General features: G+C 37.1%; 1 protein-coding gene across 2 annotated transcripts in view; it reads right to left on the minus strand.

Moving 5' to 3' along the window:
• Positions 1-19,407, minus strand: part of MDN1 (midasin AAA ATPase 1) — a 102,476-nt gene that overhangs the window by 13,876 nt on the left and 69,193 nt on the right. Inside the window, exons 66-89 of one of the 2 annotated variants that reach the window (XM_074896040.1) lie at positions 18,352-18,587; positions 17,610-17,705; positions 17,279-17,373; positions 16,431-16,555; positions 15,179-15,325; positions 14,772-14,881; positions 14,251-14,324; positions 13,867-14,062; positions 12,614-12,773; positions 12,300-12,446; positions 10,271-10,397; positions 9,303-9,408; positions 8,091-8,206; positions 6,410-6,889; positions 5,637-5,863; positions 5,138-5,284; positions 4,735-4,907; positions 4,200-4,361; positions 3,929-4,066; positions 3,539-3,680; positions 2,422-2,594; positions 2,043-2,186; positions 1,185-1,320; positions 264-583 (exon numbers count right to left, since the gene is read on the minus strand). In XM_074896040.1, the coding sequence (XP_074752141.1) occupies positions 264-583; positions 1,185-1,320; positions 2,043-2,186; positions 2,422-2,594; positions 3,539-3,680; positions 3,929-4,066; positions 4,200-4,361; positions 4,735-4,907; positions 5,138-5,284; positions 5,637-5,863; positions 6,410-6,889; positions 8,091-8,206; positions 9,303-9,408; positions 10,271-10,397; positions 12,300-12,446; positions 12,614-12,773; positions 13,867-14,062; positions 14,251-14,324; positions 14,772-14,881; positions 15,179-15,325; positions 16,431-16,555; positions 17,279-17,373; positions 17,610-17,705; positions 18,352-18,587 (3,977 nt within the window). Of the gene's footprint in view, positions 1-256; positions 584-1,184; positions 1,321-2,042; positions 2,187-2,421; positions 2,595-3,538; positions 3,681-3,928; positions 4,067-4,199; positions 4,362-4,734; positions 4,908-5,137; positions 5,285-5,636; positions 5,864-6,409; positions 6,890-8,090; positions 8,207-9,302; positions 9,409-10,270; positions 10,398-12,299; positions 12,447-12,613; positions 12,774-13,866; positions 14,063-14,250; positions 14,325-14,771; positions 14,882-15,178; positions 15,326-16,430; positions 16,556-17,278; positions 17,374-17,609; positions 17,706-18,351; positions 18,588-19,407 lie in introns of both variants that reach the window. The other variant, XM_074896039.1, reaches the window with a different exon arrangement.

Here is a 19,407-nt window from a genome sequence, read left to right on the forward strand (position 1 = left end):
TCTAAAAACCATGGGGAAGCAGAAGGGCAAGGAGGTAACAGGATTATAAATGACAGAAATACACCAGTTTAATAGTAAGCAAATCTGTTATCTTGATGAAGATTCTCACAAACATTACACCTACCCAATGTCAAATCTGTTTCAGAGCATCACAGAACACATCCCTTTCTTAGGTCTTGTATCAAGTAATTAAAAAAAAAAAAAATAAAATTAATAATAATAAAAAAAAAAAATCAATCAGGCTTTTATTTATTACTTTCTACCTGAGGTTGAAGGCCTTGGTCAGCAGCAGGGATTCCCTTATCTTCAGATGCATTTTTTTCTTCATCAGGTGGTTCTGATTCTTTCTCCTCCTCCGCTTCTGCATCCTCAGTGCTCCCTGCATTTTCTTCTTGATCATCACCATCTTTGTCCCCTTCATCTTCCTTCTCCTCTTTATCTTCAGAAACGCCTTCTTCGGCTGGTTCTGTATCTTGATCATCTCCTCCTGTCTCACCAGCATCCTCTTCATTCTGTTCTTCTGTCTTCTCTGCCTCACTTAAATCAACAGGTTTCTCATCTACTTCAAAATCATTTTCTTCTTCTGGATTAAAACAATCAAAGCACAGAAAACTTTCAGTTAAGTATAGAGACAGTGAATATTACAGATATTTGGAATAAAACTGCCCAGCCTATCAAAAAAATCTTAAAATATTGAGAATTCTCTACATAGGATCTATGATTTTCTACAGCAGATAATTTCTTGTCACAACTGGTTTCTAACTAACAATACAGCATGATGAATTCCTATTAACTTCCTTTAAGCCAATATTCTTGAGGGTCAGTTGACCTGGAGCACAAATGCTTGCAAGTATCATAGAAAAAAATGAAACTAAAAAAGCAACTGGACACTGATGTGAGGAAGTTCTAACGCAGATTAGGGTGTATCACTCGGATAAATGACAAAACCTCCTCCACAGTGTGTGTGAAAGGGAGGTAAAGGAAAATGCTGTAATACTGAGTTCCTATCTGGCCTGCATTTGATATCTTGATACACTGAAGTGATTTTGCAGCTTCTTGTTATACAGAATCCTACCACCACCACTTCTCCTTTCTACAGAGAAAAATAGCTCGTTATCTGACTGTTCCTCCCTATTTCCATGTGGCTTTCATCTGGGAATCTGTGGAGAGATTTTCAGCTGTACCTTCATCCTCTTCCTCCTCATCACTCTCCTCATCATTCTCCAGGTTCAAATTATCAGGAAGGTCCAAAGGTTCAACTTCAGGCTGCTTTTCTTGCTGTCCATGATAAGGATCTACTTCGTTTTCATCATACTCACGCTGTCAGCATGAGTGTGTCATAAGTGGGAGGAAAGGCAAAGATGAGAAATAAGACACTGTTGAATTCTGCAGGACACAGAAGTACTGGATACAATATTACACTCTCATCACTTAACGAATTTCCAGTGATACACATCCTCATGTATATATACAGCAGAAAAAGATTAATTTCGCCAAACACATTTACATAAATCGTTACTTCTTCAAAACAGCATGTTTTGTGTTTGGAATCCAGTTTTCCTAACTGAAAGATTCTGAACAGAATCTGCACTCTTACAGATGGTAAATGCACTCTTGTATACTATGCAGAATCTTCATGCATACTGTACACAGATTTTTTGGGATGAGTCCCATTGACTTAAGATGTTTCTATTGCTAAACACAACAGAACAGGGACTTTTAAGCTCTGTCCATCAAAACATCAATTCAGTGTAAAGCCTGTTTTGGCAGCCAAATTCAAGTCAATGCAAACACAAATTCTTTCTGGATTATGGATTAGACAATATACATATAATGGATACAATATAGTAGCCCCGAATATAGTATATATTCTCTCTATATACACATTTCTATATACTATAATATATAATAGCTCTGAAATAAACTTTTTTCAGTGCACTTCAGTATTAAATTAAGCATTTCAAATTCTCATAAACACATGATGTGAGCAACAAAATATAGTTTAACAGCAAAATACTCCATGTAGTCCAAATAATTTTTACCTCATCGATTTGTTCATGGACTTTCTCTTTGTTTCCACTGTCATCTTCTTGTTGCTCTTCTTCCTCATCCTTGGGAGGCTGTTTTTTATTATCCTTGTTTCCTGTGCCTGAATTGTCATCTTTTGCAACAAGCTCAGAATCTTCCTGTTAACCAACAAATTCAAAAGAAACTCAATTATGCTACCTGCTTCTCAAAGTCTGAGTGACAAGACATCCTCTCCTACAGAAAAAATGACATCACTAAATTATTAGTGATATGCTCCAATTATCTCATTCCAAGACAAAGAGCTAGTATGCAAGGGAGTTCACAGTCTAGGTCACATCAAGTTAACAGAGTTTAATTTCTTTGATATTCTTCTTCCCACCCTTTTCTCTTTACCTCATCCATTCCTGGTCCAGTTTCTTCTGTTTTACTATTGGTATCTTCATCATCATCATCATCATCCTCCTCCCCCCAGAGCCTCTCATCCAGTTTATCATCAGCTTCAGCATTACCAAGATCTCCCATCTGCTTGTCCAGCTCCTCCTCTTCATCTGAATTTTCATCATTTTCTGTGGACAGTTCAGAATGTGTTTCAGTATAGAAGAGAGAAAGCTAACTTTTTTGTTAAGTTCAGAAACAAACAAGCAGTCATACTTGCACCTTAATTTCATCACCCTATGCAGTTATAATTGACAGATGTGGAAAAACACATACATGCACCAACAGCCAGAAGAGCAGGGTCCTAATTATGTGGTTCAGAGTGTTCTCTGGGACAGACACAGCATTCTCTCCCTCAGACTAACAAGTTCCAGGTGCAAAACCTGGATGATTTAAACTCTCTATTCCTTACCCTCTCCCTCCTTCATTTTCAAAATGTTTTGGTATTACTGGGAGGGGAAAGGTTGACTCTACTTTATCTGTTTATTAGATTGGGAATTTCTCTTCTTATGCAGATGAACTTGTTCCTGGCACTTGGTCAGAGATTTGAAAGTAGATTAACTTTAATTTGTAAGCCACATTAATTTCAGATGTTCAAGCTGTTATACTTTAAAGTGAAGAACTGCTACCTTCTGGGAGAGTAGCAACTTAAATGAATCTACCAAATGTTGCTATTTTTTCCATTTTGAAAAGGTAAAGTTAAATTCTTCTCATTGCTTAGAAGTTAGCAATAGTTTCATTAATCATGTTTTGACATTAACTACAGCCATATTCTCAAGTGTTCTTTTGATCTTCCAGCAGCTCCACAGAGTCAGTGACTAATTTTAAAATGCGCCTATAGGTCAGCTCACAACAGGAAGAATCAGGTCCCTTCATTCCAAAACCACTGCAGCAACAGAAGAGCCAGTATTTTCTTTGCACCATATTAATACTTCTTAGTATTCATATACAAATGGCACTACTCTACTGTTAGCACTGACTTTTCAGTATATGCTTCATTACATAAAAGTATCAACCATTATGGGACTGATCTGTAATATTTTTTTCGAAGTTTGCCATAGTGGAGCAACCAAACCTTTTTTCTCCTGCTCTGCATCATGCATTTTTCCTTCAAAGTCTTCTGACATTTCAATTGCATTGTCTTCTCCTTCAATTTCTGGTTTAGACTCTTGATCCTCCTTCTCCTTCTCTTCACCCTTTTGAAAACTGTCTTCTATCTGAATTATTGGTAAAGCCAAAAATTACAATAGATCTTGCCTCTATATTAAAGCTTACTTAAAGTACCACAACAATATTTATAAAGTTTATATGCAAAGATAAAGCCAACCTAAACAGAATGAGGGCTACTTCTGTTTGTTTGGTTTTTTTTTGTTTTTTTTTTTTTATTCAAAACATCTACAACATGGAATTCAAGGGTTCTTTTCAGTTTTCCTTGAACTAAACAAGAACAAACCCAAACACTTGCCTGATCTTCACTTTCTATTTTGTCGCTCACATCCTTCTTGCCTTCCCCATCTCCAATACCACCATCCTCGTAATCATGAAACTGTGTTGCTCCCTCTCCAGCTTCATCTTCAAGTAATTCTTTTGGCAGACAAAACCCCTAAAAGGCAAACAGAAACCCAAAACTTTCTGTAGCAGTAACTACATTTTTCATCTTAGTTTCTTACTTGAAGACTTTTGTAGACATTAAATATATGCTTACCATATAACCACTGTTACCTCTAGTAACTTACCTTTTGGGCAAGCTCTGTAAAAATGCTAGTTAGAACAGAAAGCAATTTTCCAGTACTCCTGTGAGATGCCAGTGAAGCAGTGAGGTAGAACAGGATAAGGTCTGAATACTTGCAGAGCATTGGCTTTAGACGCACCAGCAAATAGCAGGACTGGTTGAAGAACTGCAGTTAAAACCAAGGAACAGCTGTCAGACATCGTTATCTACATACTGAGATGCGCCTCAGAGAGGGTGATGATAGAGACTGAAAACAGATGCTCAAACCAGAAGTATCAGTTGGCAAGTTTAAATACAATTTCTAAAGTTTTCAGAGCTTTTTCTAGATTTTCACAGAAACTAAAACTTTTCCTTCTTACTAAAGGAACATCTGGCTTTTGCACTACAGAAGAGTACCTATATTTAACTGTAATTTCTCACATGCTTCTAGTTCTAAGGTATTGGACAATAAGAAGTAATGCACATTTAACCACCAAAGTTCACAATTCCAAATATTTTGAGACACCTAAACCAAAAATTATTGAGAAGAATAATTTTACCTTATGCTTATCTGAAGTGTAATCTTCCCTGTAAGATTTCAGGTTCTCCAGGAGTTCTGAAACGCCTAAAACTGCTTTCTGCACACGCAAAGCATCCAAATCAGCAGAGAAATCTTCATCCAAAAGCTTAGTTATATGTCCTGCTTTAATCACATCAAATGAGGCTGCATCCTCTTTGTTTGAAACACATAAAAATTTACGAAAATCAAGTCAGACATTCTAAAAATGTTAGAGCAAGCAACCTAGAAATATTCATCCTATCTGTTTTAATAGAAAGCTTCTATTAAAATGACAGTTTCCTTGTGTATTGAGGTACCTCTGCTAGATACACAGTTTAAGGAATTTTTAGGTTTGCATAGTTTAAACTCTCCTCTTCCCCCTTAAGTAAATTAACAAGACTTACCATTTTCTTCTGGACATTCTTCGTTGTCTTTTCCACCTTCCTGTTTTCTCTCCACCAAACACTGGATGGCATACAGAACAACACGGATCACAGTTTCCACTTTTGCTGAGAAGTGCTCCACAAACTCTTCATCTGACCGTTGATTTCCTTTTGAACCATAACACAAGTAGTTTTACATATAAACACATTCAATTACAGATTACTATGTTTCCCCTATGCAAGGAGCATAAGCGCCATGCAATTTATATCACACAGTTCTACTAAACTCCTTGCTAATCCTGATCTACAACTACAGTTTAAGATCTGTCATAAACAGTGACGGGGGAGGGGGGGGAATTACTGCACAACTTAAGTCTGAACTAAATTTTCCAAGTTTGAATTTCATCAAGTGTTTCTGGATATTCAAATGAACATGAAGCCATATTCTGCAATAAAGATGTAAGAATTCATTAGGTTGGTTATCTAAATTACAAGACAGGCAGAGGAGAATTGTCCTTACCACTGCAATTTGACATGGAAGCAAGAAGCTGTGTTCTCCAGGCTATGAAGTCTGCAGATGTATTATTAACTTCGTCTTGCATATACTTCAGGCTCTTGATTAGGGCTACCTGATTTGTTTCTTGTCTGCCTTCCCCATTTGGAAGAAACAGGGACTCCATGCCTTGTAACTGAGCTGAGACTTCCAGCAAACAACTCATAGCTGATATGCAAACTTCAAAATCTCTCCTGCAACAAGAAATAAGGAGAACACACACTTCAATTTAAGATTAAACCTCTTCTTGGGACAGGAATGAGGGGAAGGCAGCTGATCTCAATCTTGAACTTGTTTGACAACAAGCAGATGTGCCACACACACACACTGTCTGAAGCAGACAGAAAATGGGAGGCATATATTTTGTTGTTATTATTATTAAATAGGCTACAGAGTTCTTTTAAAAGAAAAATTTCATGATTAAATTTAGATTTGAAATTCACCTCATTAACTAAGGAGCTACATACAGGGATGAAATCCCAGGAGACCAAAGACAAACTGAGAAACTGAGATGAACCATTTCTCCCCTGACAAGTCAGAAAAAAGTGGGAGAAGACACATACATTTGTTTAAAAAGCCAGGCACTGCATTTTCAAGAAGAATGAACAGAAACAACCTTCAAGAGCACCTGAACACACTTTCCAAGACATGCATAAGCAAAAATTTTCAATATGACTACACACATCTTACATGAACATATAACATACAGAGATTCAATTTTATGCACATGTAGAACTCACCAGGAATAAAACAAAGTCTCACATGACCGTTGTCTTATTTTGTCCACTTCTGCTTTCACTGCCTTCACATTTGCCAGCATCGCAGTCAATTGTGTAGTTACCTGCAGCCATAACTGATCCTTATTTCGCATCCTGCATCCAGGAGGAAGTTGCTCAATTGTTACTGGAGTTAGGTATTTTAGCTCTGAGGGAATTAGGTCAGGTATTCCCGCAAAAACGTGTCCTATTTCAGGTCCTGAACTCTGAAAAAGGTTTGTTTTGACATCTGCTCTTTCATTGTCACTGCACTTTGTTAACTCGTCTTTTGGGCAGCATTGTATAAACCAAGACAGCTCCTCGAGAACCATCACACACTGCATAGAAAGTTGCTGCAGTTTGTCAGTCCAGTGTTGAACACTGTCTTGGGGAGGAAATGCTATGTTATATTCTCTGTCAGCAGTCAACCTAGATTCTATCTCTTGTATACAACTCAGGAGGTTCCTGGTGAAGAAGAAATAAAGAAAAGTTACAATCATCCTTTGAAAATATCAACATTTAGACTAAGTTCATAAAAGCTCTAGATAATATGATCTCAGTGGAAGTCAAACTTTTTCTGGAAAACCTAAAATGATAGTCTTATTTTAAAAAAAGTTTTGCTTAATTATTGAATTTCTCTCTCCACTGCATATGTTTGAGTTGTACTGAAACCAGGGCTTTGTAAGATTTCTCAGAATCTGCACCGTATTTTCAAACAATCCTTAAATTCATGGCCTGATGCTCAAATATTATTAATTTTCATCCATTATAAAAGCACATTAGATTCCAACATGCCTTCATTCTCTGAAGTGCTGCATAATAGTCAGTTCATAACAAATGATTACTCTGATTTACAATGAAAGTCACAGCAGTGCAGGTGAGTGTCTTAGAAGTCTTACTATTCCTGCAACTGAGGGGTTGTGGTTTGGGCTTTTATTTGTTTTGTTGGGGTTTTGTTTTTCCAAGTTTCCTAGGGTTAACAAATCTGGCAGCACTAATTTCCAGTCTGGATTTCCTTCCCTGTACAAAGGCTTCTGACCCAACTTCAAAAAGTTTTATGGATTACAATAGCGATGAGCACAAATATGCACAACAGTGGAGTCTGCAGTGAGAGCGAGTCAAGTTACAGAGTGAAAAATCACATCAAGTGAGAAAGATTTCCTATACACTTTCCTTTTTACAGTTCTGACACAAGATCTAATAACTCCCACCTTTCTTGAGTTTTAATTTGTACGCTGTTGAGTCTTCTTCATATTGGTTCAAGTGCCATCCAGATCATTTATTTGTTCCAGATCAAATCAAAAACTTGAACATAACCAATATCAACTTAGGCCAATACCAAATGACAGAGATTTAACAATCCATAGGCTTAACTTTGTAATTAACTACAGTAATTATTTTAGTCTTCATGTATACCTAACTTGTTTTTCCAAAATTATTTTGATTTCAAAATAATGGATGCAATGACAGGATAAACAATACCTAACCCCTTCCCCTCCTTTTACTTTAAAATTTTTTTATATCTAGGCTTAATTGAGGGGAAGAAAGAAATGAGGAAATATGGGGAAGAATTTTTTTCCTTCTACTTTTTTTCTATTTTTCTTGAACTGAATTGCTTACTGTCAGACTCCTTGCCAACATTTAAGTGTTGGAAAATGCAAAGTACCTCAGTAAGATCCACTGTTCTGTCAATGCCGTAAGAGACTGTCTCTGCCTAACAAGGATCTGCATGAGGTGTGCAGTGAATCCTCTGCATCGTTCAATGCTACCTAGTCCAATATCCTAAAAAAAACAAAAAAGATACAGAAAAAGTGCAGGGAACAGTTACACGAATAAGCAGATAAGAACATTCTCCGTGCCTCCATTTCATTTCACCGAGCTGGCTGAAAATTTAGGGTTTAATTGAACAAGTCTTAAAATGCAGACAAAAATTATAGTTATTACAGTTTTCCCATCTTCATTTTTTTGCATCTTCCATATATCCTGCATACAAATCTGATTTTCAAGTAACTCCTGCAACAACAGCCATATTAAATTGCACTCCACTGTAGCAATAATTATCAGCAGTTTAGTTCCAATAGTAAAGCTACCTTACATAAATGATTATTACAATCTAAAGCTATGCCAGCCTAAATTCTTACATTCATGACTATTGCTAGAACTACTTCCACAATTCATTTTACCAAATTAACTGACAATTACTTTCCCTCCTTTCGTTAGAAAGGATCCCATTTTAAAGCTGTGAATAAATGTTCACAACACAGAGCAAAACTGATCTCAGCTATGTTCAGTTATGTATGCCACTGCGAGTTGTGACATTTGACAAGATCATGTTGTAAAACAAGCGGTGAAGCACAGTGAGAAAGAGCAGCATCTGCAAGAGATCCCTTTCTCCTGAAATACTGGCAAAGTGGTACTGATTTATCAGAATTCTTTTGCTCCTTCTACTGATTTTAGACCAATTTTTAAGCAAAGAAATATACTGGCACTTTTGTATTAGACACAGGCTCCAGTTATGTCTAATTATAAACCTCAAGTGCTTTTTTTCATGTGCAACAACTAACCCTGGTTTTTCTAACAAGTTTTGATTCAGCATTAAAGGATTTTCCTTCACGCACAGAAAGTAGTAACAGGGTATCTGTTGTGAGGAAAGATACTGTATGTTTACCAGTTAACTTAGTTCACTAAACTTCAGTCATAAAACAACAGGTTTTAAAATGCTGCATTTAATGATTAGCCCCCAAATATAATATTTTGTATCATATTACAGAACACAGCATGACCTCACATCCCCTTTTTGCTGCTGGGAAATTTCAGTCCAAGCTGGTAGAATAAAGTTAACAGAAGTAGGATTTCTGTTTTTACTTTGGTGTTCTACCTTGGCAGGTGCTAATAATGCTGTCTGAAGTCTAGAGTGGCGTGCAAGTGACCGATAGAAGTACTTCTGGCATCCATCCCAGGCAGAAGTAATCTCTGTCAGCAACCTGACAGAGCAAAAAAAAGAGTCTGGTATTAGAAAGGTATATAAATATAATATCAGTACCTCAGCACAGTGGAACCACCAGGTCAGGTCTTCAACCTCAAAAATTTGCTTACAGTTTATTCTGCAAATGTATTGATCTTGTAATTCTTCATTTTCTCCAGAAGTATTCTAAAGAAAACACTTAATTTTTAAAATAAACCCTAAGGAAGCCCTAAAAAATAGCAGCAAAATATCTATCTTTGAATATAGTTTAACACTTAAATAGTGATTTTTTTTTCCCATGCAGCTAAATCCAGCTTGATAGGGAAGCCTTTATTATGGCCTTTATGAAAGGTACCATAAATTAAACCCTTACATCTGAGGAGGAAAGTAACCATCATGTCTTAATGACAACAATCACCCGGTACCAGTAAAGGAGAGAAATACCCACTTTGAAGTCTATGTATTTTCTCCTGAAATACCCCATCAGTCAATGAAAACAAAAAGATTAAGTAATCCCTGTAAATTACAACTCATCTTTAATAAAATCGTTAGCAGTCTACATTCTAATATGATGCTAGGAACACATCCCAGGCAAAGCTGGGCAGTGAAGAGTTAACTGAAATCCAATTCACAGTAGCAATGAAACTGAGGGTGAAGTTGTGAAAAGTGCAAATTAAAAAAACCCCTCTCTCGAGTGTATGTGCCAGTACAGTATGTATGGGATTTTCAAACTGAGAAGTAATGGGGGAAAGAGAAAGGAATATCTAAAATCTTAAGTGAATTATGTTCCAGAAATTCCAGTCTAAATCCACATGCAATAAATTCTATATATTATAGCTGCAATTCATAAAATCTAAGGGTTAGAAATACTGTGTACATACGTGGCATCCAGTTCATCTGTACAACTGACTACACCTAATGCACTACGCAAGTCCAGTGGACGTAGGTAGAGTATTTCATGACAGGCTTTTGACCGGGACCAAGAAAGACCTTTCCGGTATGATAAACCTGGAATGACATTTGAACACACATCCTTTATAAGCCCTCATTCCTTTATATGAAAAGTGTCACTCATACAGTTGGTATCAAGATCTAAAACCTGATGTAGGTTTTTTTCTGATGCTGCCTGATTTTGACAAGTCTTTGAACATACCACAATTTTTGTAATGTAAGAACACATCATAGCTTAGCTATCTCCAGGTGAACATAGCTGAAGAACACAGCTGAAAATAAGGCATAGACTTGCGTGTATAAAGGAGGTGGTTGGTAGTGGCCAAAAGAAAAATCAAAAAGCCTTGAACCTGTAAGGCAGGCTACAGCCAGCCTGAGAAAGTTACAGCTACGTATTTTCATTAGTCAGGCTTAAGGCTGTTCTTTTAGCTATTTTAAAAGTTGTATAAACATGCTCATTTCTCTCAAGCCAATTAAAACGCTCCTTTGAAAGTATCCTGAACATAAGCAGAACCTGTAACAAATACTCATTAGCTATCTAGGTTATGTTGGCATTTTTCCAAACTAAGTGGAGAACAATTCTTAGGAGCAACAGTTTTTGTTTCTCCTGGTCCTTTAAGAAAGCTGATTTAGGGATCCTGACCTCATTTTTAAGACATGAAAAGGCTGATGACTGAGGAAGGTAAAACTGTCATCTGAAATCAAAGACATACCCTAGTAAAGAATTCAAATTCCATGTGTTAATGAAATTATCACAGTATGCCAATTCCTCCAGTACAAACTTCACAGGGCAGAAATGCAGACATCCTTTTGACGCCACTGGGTGCAAAAAATTCCACACACAGGAAAAGTGTATGTGTTCCTCCCACTCAGATTCACCTGTGAATTCATCTAAATACAAAAGGACCTTGATCTTCTAGGATCTATTTATTCACTACACACCAATTCATTTAAGTAGCATAAACTACAAATACTCCAAGCAACAACTGAAGCCTCCTCCTGCCTCCCAGAAAGCATTTAGGATGGGTTTGCTTTCATTTATTTTCCAAGTGTTGTGACACTGAGTTAGTTTATTATCAAAATCATGCCTTCCTGAAATCCTTAACTTCATGTTTCCAAGCCTATTTCTGCAACCATGAGGAATACAATTTTTTTTTTTTTTTTTTTTTTTTTAGGGGTTTTTAGAATCACTGCAGGCCAAAATCTATGGCTTCCAAGAGAAGCACCAAAACACTAAACTCTCTTCAAGAAAAAAAAAAGTCAAAGTTACATTATTTCTACTTCTGGCTATGACTTAGTAGAATGCTGTAAGACAGCTGTTTATTTAACAACACTGCTTACTTCTGCTGGTTTCTAAACTCCTCGGTGACTAAGAACAGCTGATAAATAACATAACACCAAAGGAAAAGGCAACAAATAATACTTTGGGTAGGTCCTTCTCCTTAAGACTAGCAAGGGGAGTAATCGAGACTGGGCTGCTGAACAGGGTACCTCCAATGATTCTCATCAGCAGATCATTCAGTCTTCATGGCTCAACCACACCACTGACAATCTGATCTTTGCTAGTCTGTCAATTGAGAGACGGGCTTTCATTCAGATGAGCTAACTTAATTTCAGTTCTGGATCAGAGAATGGATACAAGATAATAAGTTTTCCTCTTGTTTATAAAAGCTGGGCAGCAACTTCTGACTGGAGATAAAGTATATTTCTGCTTCAGAAAAGCTACTGTTGTACATCTAATGGAATGTAAGAAGAACAAAAGGTATTTGAAAGGGCTAACACACCAGGACACCTAAGTCAACAGACTAAGAGAAAAAGACTTAAATGCTTCTCTGTATTAGTGGCTTATTGACTTCAAGAACATAGTATTATGGTGGGGTTTAGATATATTGGCAAAAATGGTAAAACGCTTAAGAACTCTGTGCTTTTAAACCAAGCACATTTTTACCCAAAGCTTACCTGTTTTAGCAAGGCTTTTAAAGAGATCTGACAAAGCCCGTTGCTTCTGCATCTGAATATGCTTTGCCTCTGACTTCTGCTTCTCCTTATCTGCCGTCTGATCAAATGTTAAATTTTGCAATTCAACTACAGAAACAATGATACCACCTGTACAGAAGACAGCAGGGAAAGGTAAGAGATGTGAAAATTTAACATACACAAAGCAGCCACAGAAAGGCAGTCTGGGAAGGGAACTATGTATCTATACTTTTTCCTGATTTGTTCCATTTATGTTAGAGATCAATTATGGTATGGAAATTTTAAGAACACTTAACCTGTGAACTGGTCAAGATTTTCCACCAGCCTTAAGAATGAATTACTTTCTGTAACTGTTGTACACATTTTCTTCATTTTTTTAGTAAGCTTAGGCAGACGATATTGAAGAGATTCTGTATTAAATGTAATGCCATCCTGACATTCTTCTGGGAGTGCCTTCTGAGAAAAAAATTAAAGAAACAGTCCAATTATACACACATACTAAAGATGTCTTATTTCACCGTTAAAAGTAAATCACTGCAAAGAGAAGGACTAAATTCTGGAACCCCAAAACAACCCCATGTGATCCTTGGAACAGTTCAGCACCAACACTTGAAGGCAACATGAAACTGCAACAAGTGTAAGCAACTCTGCTGGATTATCAGTAACAGACTTGCTAACAAACCAACCAACCAACCCAACAATCACAGACATTAGATTTGTATACAATTTCTGCCCCCTCACTCCACCCCTCCTGACTGTCACAGGACAATAGCAAGATGTCTGGTCTGAAGAAAAGGAACAAAAGCCTTGGAAGCTGAGAGTAACTGAGCATTTCCCACTAATCCCCAAATTCTGGTGACTTATGATTGTCTCCACGCATCTTATTAATAAGAACTAATGAATGTGAATAGAAATTTATTTCAGGAAGAAAATTAATTGACTGCTTCTCTGGGCCTGACAACTTAATTAGAGACACACTAAACTGTGGAACTCTGGAGTAGGATTTACCACTTATCAGCTAGTCCAAGCCAAATTTTCACAGTACACAAGCTGTCAGCCAACAGCAAATGGAGGACAATGTAGTGCACTTCCCTCCCATTGAGTTCAAGAGCAAAGTGATTTTATATTTAATCAGAACTTATATATGCACAAATCCTACAGCTATATCTGTTGGCGTTCTTGTTTAGAAAAAAAGGCTAATAATAATTTTAAATCCCAGCCCATATTACTGCAGTAGCAGGCAAGTAACAAACTGCTTCAGACAATATATAAGCAACTTGGAGATGAAATGTGTAACTGCTATCATCTCTACATTAGAGCACAGATATTGTGCCAAGTCAATACAGAACATGCTTGTCTTTCCATGCTGCATTCCCACCCATCTGCAGTGTTTCATAACACTGAACACAAGTAAGACCAAAACGTTGATGATATATTCAACAGATTTGACACTTACGTAAGATTTTTCTCCATAAATCAGTGAAAAGTGACATATAGATGAGAATAGAGAAAATATCCCTCCCAGACTTAGAATAAAGAATACAGTCACCTTGGCAACATCTGTTCTAGCAGACAGGATTTTTCTTAATGTGTTGTTTAGCCTTTGAACTTTGGTCTCTTTGTTCTCAGATTCTTCCTGCTTTTGCAAGCAGTCCAGCTGCTCTTCCTTACCAATTTCCACCAAGGCAGGCCGACATGGCTCATCCAGAACAACTTCAAACTTCTTCATGAATTTAAAGAGGGTCCTAATTACCAAAGGAAAGCAGAAGTGTTACCGGGTTTTATAATCCTGGAAATCTCTCAGCTGCTGGAAATAAATGTCTCCCCTGTGTTACGAGCAGAAGAAACATGCTTGCATTCAAATTTAACATCATAGAGAAATCATCTAGAAGGAAGATTCCAATATGGAGCTTAATTCCAAGCTCTGAGTTACCTGCGTATTTTTTCAACTGACTGTTTTATAGCCCAGAAGCTGACGTCATTCCACTTTGAAATTTTCACAAATTCCTATTAGGAAAATAAATAATCAATGGGATTACTTATATAAATGCAATGAACTACTTTCATATAAAAGATGATCTTTAAAGCTGATCAGCTATGATGATCTGGTGGTCTTAAAATGCAAGACATTTTAGTAAGTAAAAATATTACTGCATAGGCATCTTATTCTATTAATATAGATGTTTACGCTAAAACTGCTGCATGGCCAAATGCTGTGAAATCTGAAGGGGCTTCACTAGTGGGTAAAAGCTGCCATGGCTAAATGGGACTGACTAAACATCGAAGACCTCAACCAAACCCCCCACCTCAAAAAAAAATTCTTGCCAAAGAAAATGTGAAATATAGTAGCAATTTCAGCAGCCAACGGAGCCATTATAAACAAATTCAAGTAATATCTGCTCCACTGTTCCTTTGGTTAGATCAATATATTGTCTGAATGAAGTTTCTTTTTACCTTAAGTTCCTTTTCTATAGGTTGACGAAGTTCAGTGATTCTGCCCTCAACACTCTCTGAAAACTGCTTATAATAATTGTATAGATTCCACAGGATGCTGCACAGAATGTCTGGAAGGGAAATAAAGTAACAAGCTTCTTTTAAAACATGCTATTCTTCAGTATTAAGAGGAGAAATGCATCCAGTTGTGGTTTTTTTGTAACCATGAAGCTTAGCAACACCAAAAGATGGGGTAAACCATCAGTATTCTGATGGTAAACCAACAGTATTTTTCATGGAAAGAGGGAAAAAAAGCAGCGTAGGCTTATGTTGCATTTATGGGCTTAGTGATCTGTTTGGAAAGTCTTGAATACCTGATGGTCCGGTTGTTGTAAAGAGACTTAACATATGTAATGCTAAGAGCTTACCCTTTTCTGCTACTTGAGGCATCAGCAAGACATGGCAGTGGAAAACCAGTAGTGCTTGAAGTCGCACATGAAACTCTCCTAGCGTGGATCCTTCAATGAAAGCTTGTAGTGTGCTGACCAGAGTTTTCAGATCCATTTGCTCAGTTTCTGAACAGTGCACCAGAAATTTAGAAGGGGGAGAAAACAAAAAAACCCTCTACATGAAAATTGTTGTCACCTCTTCATAAGCTTCTAACTAAATATCAGGTTTCTATTAGGAAAGGGACAGTGGTGAGGGGAAGAATTTTAATTTAATAAGTAAAACCAACAAGCACCACACTAGAAGAATGGAGAGGGGACAAGAGGCAGCAGTAAGATAGCGACTGAGGAGGCCAATTTCAGAGTGCATCAAGTATTTAAAGAATATTTGCTATTCTCTATGAATGAATGGCTTTTTTGGTTATGATGAGCCATACTATGAATTAGTCACTGCCAGTTCCTTAACTCCTCAAAATCATCAAGACACAAATAATATTGGAAGACTCTGGTAGAGAATACAGTGTGTTTAGAGCATTACCTATAGCAGATGACATGCTGTCTGCTTGGAGATATAAAATAACCCAAGGATATGAAGTTTGTCAAGTAAGTGCATTAATTAGTAGTGAGATTTGGCAAAAGACTGCCTCATGCCAGAGTATGCTACTTTCATCCTTACAATTTAATTCAATTTTGGGGAGGCAAGGGACTGAGAGCTATATTCTTTTTCCTATTTTACATAATGTGAACACCTGCAGACAGATTTGCTAAGAACAGCATGTACAAAACATACTTACTGTAAGAATTCTTTAGGCTTTATACAGAATGTTAAAAGCAGTGTGGCTGGGACACAAGTTATGCTTTGTGTGGTTAAAAAAATGTGGTGCTTTTCTCAGCTGCAGATGGAAGCCTCTTACCCTCCAAATCTGTTTGAAACGTTTGTATGTACGTGACCTACAGTTGCCACAGTTCTAGTTTCTTTTAGATGCTCTTTTACAGACATCTTTTCTTTATATGACCTACAATGTTATCCTTATGAGGGACACAGGTGGTTCCAGAAATAAACACCAAGCAAAGTTCACTCTATATGGAAGACCTTGTACAGTCATGGAATTGTAGGGCAGAAAGTACAAGAACTACACTTGAAAGTGCACTGTCAAACTATGACATTTAGGACCTTAATTATGCATCCTTAATAATTGCTGGAACATTACATTCACAAAAGGCCAGCACTTACCTTCTCTGTTTACCTCTGTCTGTTCTTGAACATACTTCTCAATCATTTGATAGATAGAGAACCAGTGCTTTGTGGATTTCTCTACATGCTGCTTCATAATATTGTCCAAGCTTACTGACCAGCAACTGGAAACAATAAGGAAAGGGAGAGAAGAAAAAAAAAAAAATCAAAAATATTGTGGGTAGTTTGGGCTCCAAAAAACCACAAATTTTATTCTGTTTCTATTAAACTAGAGGAAAACTTTACAGGATGGAATAATCTGCACATATGCTTAATATACACAATCAAGTCTTGAGGAGCACCGTGCTTTGCCACTGTTATTATTATATATGAGAGAAGAAATGCAAGAACTAGGGACAGTAAAACAAAATCAGTGTGAGCCAGGTTCAAAAGTTTCTTTTCACAAAACTTGAGGTAGAACTGTGGAATTCCTGATCATGGCATACTGTGGATATAAAAATTTTACATGATCTTAACAGAAGACTGAACAATAGTTTTTAAGGAAAATTGAATGGAGGTTCTTAAATAGACAAAACACTGCAGGCTCAGTAAATCGTAGGATGAAAACAGGAGGACACTGGGAAAATATTAGGATGCAGTGCTGGAGTTATCTGTCCTGCTTCTACTCCTCCTGAGGCATATACACAGCGTCACCGTGGGCAGGGCATGCTCATGCTGAGCCAGGAGAGCTGCTGCTTTGGGGGGGTTCTTCCCCACATTGTTACTGGGACAGGTAGATAGACACACATGTTCTATGATTAAGTCAATTCTGCACTGGAAGGTGTCTCCATACAGAGACAGAAGCTTACAGTATCTAAGAAAAAGCAGTAGAGAAGGATGGTTCTTACTTCAACTCCAATCTACGCCACTGAATAATCAGTTGTGTGACCAAATCAAGATGTTTTCGCAAAGACAAAGCTCGACTAGCATTTTCCTCCCAGTCCTGGAAAAAAAAAAGTTCCCCTTTATACTATAAAAAGCCAGAAGTTAGTCTTTGCATGGCAAGACTCATGCACTATTCTGGAGTACATTCCTACCCCTTAAACTTAAGTCAGGGAGCAAGTTCACTTCCCCAGATCCTGGCAAGCAGATGGCTTTCAGTTGTTTTTAATCATGGTACCAATGTAAATAAGGAAGCATAAAATATAAGATAGACGTTTCCCTTGGGTCTTTTCTTACCTGTGCCTTTGCAAGAAGAATTTCCAAGCCATTCAAGAACTTTGAGAGAGGACTAGAGAGTGGAAAACTCCGGATTCTGTCCATCACAACTAACAGCTACAGAATAAAAAACAAGTGTTCAACCTATAGTAACTGATCTTCAATGGAAGCAGTTATGAAGTTAAGCTAATTTGTTTTAGCATAACCCTCCTCTGTAAGAGATAAGTTGGGTTTTTTTAAATTTAAAATGCTTCCTCATTTTAGTATAAGTTCACTAGTAGTTCAGTGAAGGCCAGTATACTTGGGGAAAGGGTCACAAATGACCTAACACAAAGAGTTCCAATAATTTCCGAGTTTCTGCATTACTGTAAGAAATGTAACCTGAAGGTCACACAGGCCCTCTAAGTGGGACCAAAGATGCCCATTTTAGAGCACTATGAAAACAAGCATTCTAGAAAAAAATCCCAGGAGTCCAAACAACAAAAGACCTCAAGAATCTCTGAGGTATGGCAGATTAAGATTGCTTAAAGCTGTAAGATCAGAGTAGGCAGTGAATACCACTTAACGTTTCATAACTGAACAGAACAGCTACCTTCTTAAAGAGACAGGTATGACTTCAAAACATCTACATAAGTAATACAGACAACACCTAGGCAAGTATATGCATACACATGTCTATGCATATCTATACATATATTTACACACAAATACAATTCTAAAATGCTCCAGTTTTCCCCAAACATTTGTTGAGGTGTTTTTTTACCTGAAGAAGTACTGGATGTTCTGGCCATTCCTGCAGCAGCCCATTCACTTCTTTAGCAAAATGATCAAGTACAGGTTGGCACTGTCGGACTTGCTGAATATTAGGATGCTGGTAGAAGTCATATGGGCCATCTTGCTGCAGCACAAGATCTGAAGTTAGTTCCTCAAAAAAGGTATTGTGAAGAAGAGTGCTAACAAGAAGCTGGCTTCCCAAAAGACTATCATTCATTTCAGCACCTAGGAAGCAAAAAAGGGAAGACATCACACATGCTATTAATTCTTTTTTCGGTTGAATGGATGAATTTTGTGGGTTTTTTCCCACATCCCAAGCCTTAGCATGTTATGCATTACAAGGATATAAGAATATGCCACATATAAGCAATGAGATGGGAGTATGGAACAGAAGAGAGATATTTAAAGTTTACATTCTCTATAAAATTTTTGTATAAAAGTAAAATCAGCATCCTGAAGATGGGCTGTGATCCTGTTTTAAGACCAGTTCTTCTGTGCATAAATTCACATCAAGGAGATATTTACTACAAAAATTAGTAGCAAGGCTCTGTGAAGAAGTAATCCAACACACACAAAAAAAAATCACACATATTACACCTCAGGTATGAACACAAAAATAAATTACTGCAGAAACAGCAGCTCTTACCTGCTGCTTCTTAACTGCACACATACATTTATTAGGTTAGAACTGAACTATAGCTTGGCTTTGGTACACGATGATCCTGAGAACTCTCACATTGTTATAATGATTTACACATGAAGTGTGCCAAATTTCAGGGTAAAAAAACAAACAATATTTAAAAAAAAATAGAATTGCTCCATTTAAACCAATTCTTTAATGAACTTAATTGCAAATTCTACTTCTGGGAAATTTCTGCAAGTGCATCATCTTCCACAGGATTATGCAGATCCAAGTGATCAAAAGTTCACTTAGTAGAGTATTCAATTTATTCTTAAACTGTGTTGGCCTTATGTATTAACAGATAGAATTTAAAAAAAAAAATCCATAAAAGAATAAAACCCAAAGCATTCTACCAAGACAACA

This window comes from Athene noctua, chromosome 1, assembly GCF_965140245.1.
Source record: "Athene noctua chromosome 1, bAthNoc1.hap1.1, whole genome shotgun sequence".
NCBI lineage: Eukaryota > Metazoa > Chordata > Aves > Strigiformes > Strigidae > Athene > Athene noctua.